This window comes from Cephus cinctus, unplaced genomic scaffold (genome assembly GCF_000341935.2).
Source record: "Cephus cinctus unplaced genomic scaffold, Ccin1 Ccin1_scaffold0342, whole genome shotgun sequence".
In the NCBI taxonomy this organism is placed as follows: Eukaryota; Metazoa; Arthropoda; class Insecta; order Hymenoptera; family Cephidae; genus Cephus; species Cephus cinctus.
The window spans coordinates 103,755-112,766 of record NW_014333034.1 but is presented as its reverse complement, the minus strand read 5'-3'; the positions used below and the strand labels follow the sequence as shown (position 1 = coordinate 112,766).

At 50.7% G+C, this 9,012-nt stretch overlaps 2 protein-coding genes and 1 long non-coding RNA gene across 6 annotated transcripts; 1 reads left to right on the top strand and 2 right to left on the bottom strand.

Annotated features, from left to right (window-relative positions):
* Window positions 1-571: 571 nt before the first annotated feature.
* Window positions 572-4,700, bottom strand: LOC107267091 (succinate dehydrogenase [ubiquinone] flavoprotein subunit, mitochondrial). The gene is made up of 9 exons (XM_015738340.2): window positions 4,641-4,700; window positions 3,571-3,997; window positions 3,029-3,427; window positions 2,771-2,939; window positions 2,534-2,700; window positions 2,202-2,428; window positions 1,970-2,114; window positions 1,576-1,880; window positions 572-1,500 (listed from the first exon to the last, which is right to left on the bottom strand). Exons 1-9 carry the CDS (start codon window positions 4,698-4,700, stop codon window positions 1,414-1,416), a joined length of 1,986 nt encoding a protein of 661 aa, XP_015593826.1. The 3' UTR covers window positions 572-1,413.
* Window positions 4,701-5,625: 925 nt separating this feature from the next.
* Window positions 5,626-7,654, top strand: LOC112494247. Its single transcript, XR_003059493.1, has 3 exons — window positions 5,626-5,737; window positions 6,759-7,018; window positions 7,217-7,654. It is a non-coding gene; the product is annotated as an uncharacterized LOC112494247 (long non-coding RNA).
* Window positions 5,736-8,981, bottom strand: LOC107267083 (succinate dehydrogenase [ubiquinone] flavoprotein subunit, mitochondrial). 4 transcript variants are annotated; one of them, XM_025084293.1, is made up of 11 exons: window positions 8,632-8,981; window positions 8,242-8,551; window positions 7,892-8,178; window positions 7,690-7,828; window positions 7,402-7,570; window positions 7,074-7,269; window positions 6,794-6,991; window positions 6,432-6,626; window positions 6,203-6,346; window positions 5,985-6,095; window positions 5,736-5,906 (listed from the first exon to the last, which is right to left on the bottom strand). In XM_025084293.1, the coding sequence occupies exons 1-11, from the start codon at window positions 8,944-8,946 to the stop codon at window positions 5,820-5,822; spliced, it is 2,151 nt and encodes a 716-aa protein (XP_024940061.1). In that variant the 5' UTR covers window positions 8,947-8,981; the 3' UTR covers window positions 5,736-5,819. The 4 variants fall into 4 exon arrangements, with proteins under 4 accessions (XP_024940061.1, XP_015593814.2, XP_024940060.1 ...); XM_015738328.2 differs by having other exon boundaries at window positions 7,892-8,551; XM_025084292.1 differs by having other exon boundaries at window positions 7,690-8,178.
* Window positions 8,982-9,012: the final 31 nt, after the last annotated feature.

The following is a 9,012-nucleotide window of genomic DNA, read 5'->3' as shown; positions in this document are numbered from 1 at the left end:
CGATGTCTTAACGCAGGTTAAGAGCAAATAGTCAATAGAATATGAATGATATACGATTGTTTTATTGTTACGGGCGTGTATGTGTGTGTGTGTGTGTGTGCGTGCGTGAGCTCGCGCTCGCGCGAGCGTGTGTATTATATATATACATATATTTATACACACATTATGAATATTTTTTAAAGCGTTCTTCCACGGTGGTGGTTCCTACCAGCACTCATCGATATAACGTGCATTTGTGCCGCCTTTATACAGAGGTAAGTTTACTGTGTGCCTAAACAGTGTTCGGAGCTAAATGGCCACATGTGACAGCTTCCTTGCAAACTCGCAGCTTTTAGTTAAGAGATCAGGATTAATCGTGAGAATGGAGAATCGCCGATATAGATTTTTCGCTGCGCGTCCGAGTTCAAATCGTTATTAGCTAAAAGCCACTTTATAAAGGAAACACAAAAGCGTCGCGGAATCGAAAAGTTTTTGTGAGGCTCCGGTTATCAGAATACTCTGATACTGTGACACTGTTCTACCAATGGTGTCAAGGTGGATCATGACAGGAACATAATCAAAACTACAATACTGCTAAGTACTCACACGATTACAGTCACTCGATCGCGTCGTCAATACTTTTTATTACGCTAAAGAAAAAGTTTAACGGCGCATGGTAACACGTAAGGTAACGCAAATGGTAACGTTGCTTAAGAAAATCGCGTTCACATTCTCTTATCTTAAACTCAATGCCAAAGTTAGGTATACAGCCGGATCCGATTAGGCGTATACGACACGCTACAACATGACGCGGAACCTTTCAAGGAGTAACGTGGTCTGGAGTCGAAATCTCCCTCGAAAGTACTTGATCATACTTGCGGTAGTTGTGTCTAGAGAAAGATGCACAGGAGAACTCGAAGAAGAAAAAGGCGCATGTCGGCGATCATCGTCCTCGTTGTCTCCTTAAAAGGCCGCCGATAGCCGGACGATTGGTTATTACTCGTTCCGCCCTTGTTACTTCACTAATAATCTACGTAATAATAATACATTAGTATTGTAGTATTGCTTTGCAGAGATCGCTTTCGGTTTATGTCTTTACGGAAAAAAACGAAGATAATATCAGCACCAGCCTCTTAACAAGGACGACTAATCTTGCTCGCGGCTAACTATGCAAGCATTGACAAGAACTGACTTTGGTGCACGACGAGAATTTTGTTAATAAATAAAATTACTGCTGCTTCGTAAAATATTGGTAGTTAGTAGAGTTTACGCCGCACCTTGTACCTAGTCGCTAGCCACATGCAATGTAGCAAGAGGTAATTTGCGTTAAGGCGGCTTGGGAGGGAGGGGGAGAGACGGAGAATGGATCGTGGGTATATCGAGGATCAGGTTAGGGTCTTATTGGAGGTCTAATTTAAGGAACTCTAGCCTATTCTAGTAGGAACGAATCGCAGGTGGCACTGTTGCGCATTCTTGCTCGTCGAGAGTCTCATCTATCACCGGTCTGTAGTCTATAGTTACCTGAAATAATATGGAACATACGTCTTGATATTTCCTTCGTTTCCCAAGTTACACCGAGAAAAAGTAACGACCTACCTCTCCGCTCTTTGGATTGATTTTCGTAAGGGTGTGCTTTCTCCAATGTTGCTCGAAAGATTTCTTCTGTTGACTTTCGAGTGATTTGCTGTAGTCGTACTCATCGATTCTGTCCTTGTAATCTTCTCTGGCGTGGGCACCACGACTCTCCTTTCGATTCTCCGCGGCTACGATTGTCTGCATCGCATTGAGCATCAAGTTTTGCAATTCCAAAGTCTCGACCAGATCAGAGTTCCACACCAACGATCTATCAGAGACTTTCAGCTGATCAATAGTCTTGTAAAGATCAGCCATTTTGTGACAGCCTGGCGGACATAGAAAATGGTACAATATTAATTGGCCATATTACTGAGGATCGAACGAAACTTAAAAAAATTCTAAGATCGGGCATCACCTTCTTTCAAGGTTTCCTCGATCCGGAAGACCGCGGCGTGGGTTTGCATAGTTTTTTGCATATTCAGTCTCAATTCAGCGGTAGAAATGGATCCGCTTGCATTTCGTACCCAATCCAGATTCGCTACGGATTCCTCGCCTGCGTTCTGCAAGGAGACAGACAGGCATATCACGTGGCTACATGTAACCGAGACCTAGGCGAGCCACACGAAACCTGCAATGAATATACTCACGGGCTTAAGAGATCCAATGGTTTCGCCGGGTGTATTCTCTTGAGCGATGGTCTTGGCACAGGCCCGACCGAATACGACAAGATCCAGGAGGGAATTAGCACCCAGGCGGTTCGCCCCGTGTACGGAGGCGCAAGCAGCTTCGCCACATGCGTAGAGTCCTTTCACCACCCGATCCTCGTTGCCTGACCTCGTCAGCACCTGGCCCTTGTAGTTGGTCGGGATACCACCTGTGCACATTTTAACGTGTTAACGTCGATCACGAGAACGAAGCAAAGTCCAGTGAGAAAGTCCAGCTGGAAAGTGGACATGCGACTGAACCAAATCTTACGAACCCATGTTGTAGTGGACCGTGGGTAGGACGGGGATGGGCTCGCGCGTCACATCCACGCCCGCGAAAATCATAGCCGTCTCGGAGATGCCAGGTAGTCGAGCAGCCAGTTGTTCAGGCGGCAAGTGGTGCAGCTGCAGGTAAATATGATCCTTTTCGGGTCCGCAGCCTCTGCGAGTAAAGCCGATTCGATTAGTCAGGTTTTCAGGTTTGTTCGTATACGAGTCTTGCGAACTTTTACCTTCCCTCCCGGATCTCTATGGTCATCGATCTAGAGACGACATCGCGAGAAGCGAGATCCTTGGCAACTGGAGCATACCGTTCCATGAATCTTTCACCCTCGCTGTTAATCAGGTAACCACCCTCGCCACGACTGCCCTCGGTTATGAGACAGCCAGCACCGTAAATACCTTTAGGAGCCAAAAAGAGTATTTCTATATTTTTCTAGCGAGATCATTGAAAATCAGCCTAACGCCGTCGCATCGATCCTCCTCCATACCTGTCGGATGAAACTGCACAAATTCGAGGTCTTGGTTGGGTAGATTTGCTCTGGAGATCATAGCTGTGCCGTCGCCGGTACATGTGTGCGCCGATGTACAAGAGAAGTACGCGCGACCGTAACCGCCTGTCGCTAGAACCGTGTTCTTCGCTCGGAAACGGTGAATCGATCCATCCTCCAAACAAAGCGCCAATACTCCACGACATTCGCCATCTTCCATGAGTAGGTCCAGTGCGAAGTACTCGACAAAGTAGTTGCAATCGTAACTGAGGGACTGTCCGTAGAGCGTGTGGAGGAGGGAGTGACCTGTCCTGTCTGCCACGCAGCAGCATCTGTGTGCCTGGCCTCCCTTTCCGAACTTCAACGACTGACCGCCGAAGGCACGTTGATAGATCTTACCTAAATTAATAATAATAAACGATTGTCGGTCACGTGATCATAGATGTAGATGTGGTCATGTGATTTTCCTAACGCATGGCCGTTCGTCCATGTTAAAATAGGATTGCCTGAGGAAGAGGGTGGCAAACACGCCAAGTACATACCATCCGTAGTACGGCTGAAAGGCATTCCACAATTTTCCAACTCGATGACGGCCTTGGGAGCCTCGCGCGTCATGTAGTGAATAGCATCTTGATCTCCCAGCCAATCGGAACCTTTCACGGTGTCGTACATGTGCCATTGCCAATTGTCGTCTTCCATATTACCCAAAGCTGCATTTATTCCACCTTGGGCAGCTACAGTGTGAGACCGCGTTGGAAAGAGCTTTGTGACGACAGCTGTTTTAAAACCTTCTGCCACCAAGCCGTAGGCTGCCCTGAGACCAGCTCCGCCAGCGCCGACAACGACGGCATCGTAAGTGTGATCGATCACAGGATACTGCTTCGAGATATCCTCAGACACCTTCGCGGCTTTGCCACTGGGTGTGTAATGGAAATGTCGAGTGACAATCGAAGGTAGTCCCAATTTATTCTGCAAACAAGTAACCGCTACCTTATCTGGTTCATATATCCCAGTGAACCGAGTTATATTATAATAAAATAGATCGGGTGGCTGATTCGAGGAGGCGAACGCAACGCGCACGTTATTTAGTGTCCTCGGATTTCCTGCATTCCTTGTACCTCACCAATGTTCTTAATGTCCTTTCGATCACGTCAATGCTCCTGCGGGCATTTACCCTTGCGCACAATGCGCATATCAATTCGGAAAGTGCACGTATGACAACGAATATCGGCGTCTCACGACACTCTTTGCTTCTAACTGATTGAATATCAAACGTTTCACGAATTCGCTTGCCACAATCGAGACCAGCCGACGATAAACTTGTCAAAGAGAATTGCGAAATGAGAAGTGGGGAGTGAAGAGTAAAAGGCGAAAACTGTCCGATTCGGTCTGATTGTCTGACTGTTCGAGCGGATATCAGAAATGCACAACGTCGGAGCAACAGAGGGACCTGCGTCTCGATTTGGACATTTGCGCAATCCGAGCGGCGAGAACGAGGTAGAAAAATTACGTAACGATGCACCAACGCGTACGCGGAAGACGAGGACTAAGACGAATGTGTATTCACGGTGGAAGTTAAAATTATGTAACTGAAAAATTATTCGAGCCTTACCAGTGTCGTGAAAGATATGTTCCGCGCGAAGGCACTCGATACCTTCAGCATTCCACTCATGGCGTTTATTCAAACAGCTGTTAATCTGTAACTATTAAGTTATCCCCGAACGGCGAGCCCAAAACACGGACTAACCCCAATTCTCACTCGCGCACTTCTCGCACGGCGATGTGACTAGCCGAGCACGGAGTACCTCTACTGGTCGAAAGTCCCCACTGCTGCCAACACTGAGTGCCTGATGTGCGCGCGATAACGTGCTTCGCCCGTAACAACAACACTGCGGAATTTTCCTTTTTCGCTGTAGGCAAATACACGAGGAGAGTAACGGCCGTGCCTCTCTGCCTTAATCGGCAGATTTCCAATGCTGCTCATTCTCCTTTCTCACGGACAGAGCTGGAACTAGCTCAACCTTAGAACAAGCCACCCAGTGTGATTGACGTTTTCGGGACGCCGGCGCGGTGTTTCGCGTCGCGACGCCCGTTGTCTCTAACTGTATTCGTGTAGTTCCCCACTAAATACACCTTCGTACTTGCACAGACAACCGCTCAGTGAACCATCCGAGGCAGCATCGAACGCTGGCTCAGAATCTGACTGAGAATATTTGCCGAGCAATGTAGTGCGCGGCAGCCACGAGTACCACATTTATTTTTGCCTCTAGCTTTGTGGTGGTACTCCAAAGGCAGCTTCGAGCGACAGGATTGGTCCTACGAGAAGGGCGCGCCAATATTAAATTGCGCACACTCCCACCTGTTGGTTGCCTTGGCATCTCGTGCGGTCTAAATTCTCGTCAGATAAAAAGACACGAAGAACGTCAAAGGACCGTGTCTACTACGAACTTTCGTCAAACGATTTTCTGGGTCGCTGGCAATGTTACTTATGGCTCACGGCTCCGGAGTCGAATTTCACTTGGAGATTATCGTCGGCGTCTCGGGCGCCATGTGGCGGGTCGGCGGGTCTTGCCGTCGCTCGTTGGTCGACCGTTTGTGGGCTGGGCTCTTGACTGCCGCTATCGCTCTCCAGGCGACCACCGCCGCGTCATCGACACTCGACAGTGCCGCGTATCGAGGTCGATACTCTCTCAGTGAATAAGCGCCAAGGTCAGTTCCAGTGGTGTCGGCAAGTACACACACGTTTTATTATAACTTTTGTATTTTTCACATAAGTTCTTTCTCGATTTCTTTAATACGACCTGATTGCCGGGGGTACGTGTTGCGCCTCTGCTTCATCGAGAGTCGTGTCCACGACCGGACGGTAGGAAATGCAAATCTATGAGGGAAGAGGGGAGCTATGTAGATAACGTTTCTCCTGAGACCACTGCTCTCTACCTCGGAATACTCGGCTTACCGAACCATCCTCGTAGGCCCAGGAGAGCGTGTGCTTGCGCCAATGTTCGTTGATCGGCCGCCTCGTCTGACCTTCGATCGGTTTCGAATAATCGTATTCATCGATGCGATCCTACCGAGGAGACAAAGAAAAGCAAAACTTCACATATAATTCGTTATAATCGATGAAACTCAAAAGATTCCCAGATTGTCAGGCTCTTTCGAAGAGCCACGAGTTACCCGGTAATCGTCCCTGGCGTGCGCTCCCCTCGACTCCTTGCGATTTTCGGCCGAGTATACGATGTGCATGCAGCAGAGCATCATGTTTTGCAATTCGAGGGCCTCGACGAGCTCCGTGTTCCAAATGAGTGAACGATCTTGCACCTGTGTCATTTGACGATTGGGCATTTAAGAGAGATCACGGGATTGGCATGGTGACGATGGGGGATATTTAAGCACATAAACGTACGCATAGATCCGGCAGGTTGCAACTGTAAAGCCGAGTCATTTCTCGACAGCCGCGCTGTAGGACGTCGCACGTTCGGAAGACGGAGCAGTACTTGTGCATCGTGCGCTGCATCTCGTCGCGTAGCTGCGCGACGGGGACGCTGCCCTTGGCGTAGCGGGTGGCGTCGAAGCGACATATGGCCTGTTGTCCGAGTTCCTGCAGGAGGAGAGTCCAGGCTCGAGTGACTCTCCGGGACTTAACGTACGAGTGTGCGGGTGTGTGCGGGTGTGTGCGTGTGTGCGTGTGTGCGTGTGTATGCTTGGAAGATTCACGACAAGTATTTTAAAGGGGACGAAGAGGGAGACTGAAACTAGTGAGCTCACGGGGACAAGGTCCGTATGCCGCTCTCCGGGTCTTGTGAGGCAGTCGATGTTATCGGCAACCGCACGGCCAAAAACGAGGAGTTCTAGGAGGCTGTTGGCTCCGAGACGGTTGGCGCCATGAACGGAGGCGCAGCCAACCTCGCCAGCCGCCCACAGTCCTTCCATCACTTTGTCTTCCTCGTTATCTCTTGTGATCACCTTCGCACCGAAAACCCATCGACCAAGGTAAGGAGGATCTGAGAGAGCGAAGATGGAAAATGCGAAGGGCGGGGGGCCTCACCTGCGCCCTCCAGTTCGTGGGAATACCGCCCATATTATAGTGCGTCGTGGGTATCACGGGAATGGGCTGCTTTTCCACGTCCACTCCAGCAAAGACCCAAGCCAGGTGGGCGATACCAGGTAATTTAGACCTTATTGTTTCAGGCGGAAGGTGATGCAGCTGCAGGTAGACGTGATCCTTCTTCTCGCCAACGCCCCTGAAAAGAAAGATCGACACGCGAGCACCCGTTCCGAGTAAGGCGAGTCACTTGAGAGTGTCGGCCCGCTGGACGCCCGCTGGACGCCCGCTGGACGCCCGCTGGACGCCCGCTGGACGACGTGATCCTTACCTTCCTTCGAATATTTCGAGCGTTATCGCACGAGAAACAACGTCGCGTGAAGCGAGATCTTTTGCATTCGGCGCGTATCTCTCCATGAAAAATTCACCGGCTGAATTAACTAGTCGGCCACCTTCGCCACGGCTCCCCTCCGTCACAAGAACGCCGCTTCCATATATACCTGCAACCGTCGGAGAAAAAGGATTCTCAAGGGCAACTCGGAGTTTCTAGTCCATCGACGCGAGCATCGACCAACGAATCTCAATACGAATTAAAATTCCAACAGGTTGGACGACTTACCGGTCGGATGAAACTGGACAAACTCCATGTCCTGCAGGGGCAGCCCTGCCCTGCAGGCGATGGCCATGCCGTCTCCCGTGCACGTGTGCGCCGCCGTACACGAGAAAAAGCAGCGCTCCGCCCCGCCTGTCGCTATTATCTGACCAACAAGGAACAAAACATTGGCATCTCGAGAGCCTCGGCTCCCCGGGAGCGGGCTTACGGTATGATGCCCCCGGAAACGGTGCATGATGCCGGTTTCCAGTTCCAGGGCGAGCACTCCCTTGCAGCACTGTCCATGAATCAGCAGATCGAGAGCAAAGTACTCGACGAAGTAGTGGACGTCGTAGCGCAGACTCTGGCCGTAGAGAGTGTGCAGTATGGAGTGGCCGGTTCTGTCGGAAACCGCGCAGGTCCTGTGAGCTTGACCGCCCTTGCCAAACTTAAGGGACTGCCCGCCGAAGGCTCGCTGGTAAATCCTCCCGTCGCCGGTGCGGGAAAAGGGGCATCCTGCGGGACAATTACTCATCAGCCTGGTCGCCAATTGACTCCGTCGACTTGAACCCGCCTCACCGTAGTTCTCGAGCTCGAAGACTGCGCGAGGCGCCTCCCTCGTGAGAAAGTGAATAGCGTCCTGATCGCCCAACCAGTCGGAGCCCTTGACGGTATCGTACATGTGATAGAGCCAGCTGTCTTCCTCGGAGTTGCCTATGGCAGCGTTTATGCCGCCCTGAGCCGCCACAGTGTGCGACCTCGTCGGGAAGAGCTTCGTGAGGACGGCCACTCGATATCCTTTGCTTCCGAGGCCAAAGGCAGCTCGTAGCCCAGCGCCTCCAGCTCCCAGAATCACGCAGTCGTAACAGTGATCTACCATGGGGTAGCTCTACGCAGTCGAAAGCCCGAGGTCTTGCTTAATTTATCAACGTCCGATGTATCGTCATTGTAAATAGCCCCTAGTCTCACGCTGTCTCCTTCTTCGATACTGCAGCCGGCTTTCTCACCCGGACTGACGTTCACGTGAAGATGTCGAGCACCCCTCGACGCGAACCTCGGCCCAACACGCCCGCTCATCAGCGGGAACTTCCACCCGATATTTCGCAGTTTACTAAAAAGTCTAACGTGGACCCTGGGGATCATCCTCGTGAGTGGCCACGCTGCGATCGTGCGACAGTTTCGACTTCTTGAAGTGAATAAGCGATTGCGTGACGCTGCGAGACAACGTAGCAACGGGACGCAATGGCCAAACTGTGCACTCACTTTTTTGAGCAGGAGACACATGAAATTGGATGCGATCGCTCTCTGTGCTCACGAATTCTCCAGCTTACTTCCCCGTGAAGGTGGATC

What these genes read in the sequence shown, in the direction of transcription:
- LOC107267083 (XM_025084291.1), bottom strand. Translation starts at nt 8,946, where the DNA reads ATGTGTCTCCTGCTCAAAAAAGTGAGTGCACAGTTTGGCCATTGCGTC. An exon ending in TGTCCAGTTTCATCCGACCG is followed by an intron (nt 7,571 to 7,689) that starts GTAAGTCGTCCA and finishes CGACGGTTGCAG; the next exon opens with GTATATATGGAAGCGGCGTT. An exon ending in GGCATACGGACCTTGTCCCC is followed by an intron (nt 6,627 to 6,793) that starts GTGAGCTCACTA and finishes CTCCTCCTGCAG; the next exon opens with GAACTCGGACAACAGGCCAT.
- LOC107267091 (XM_015738340.2), bottom strand. Translation starts at nt 4,700, where the DNA reads ATGAGTGGAATGCTGAAGGTATCGAGTGCCTTCGCGCGGAACATATCT. An exon ending in TGTGCAGTTTCATCCGACAG is followed by an intron (nt 2,940 to 3,028) that starts GTATGGAGGAGG and finishes TGGCTCCTAAAG; the next exon opens with GTATTTACGGTGCTGGCTGT. An exon ending in CCATTGGATCTCTTAAGCCC is followed by an intron (nt 2,115 to 2,201) that starts GTGAGTATATTC and finishes GTCTCCTTGCAG; the next exon opens with AACGCAGGCGAGGAATCCGT.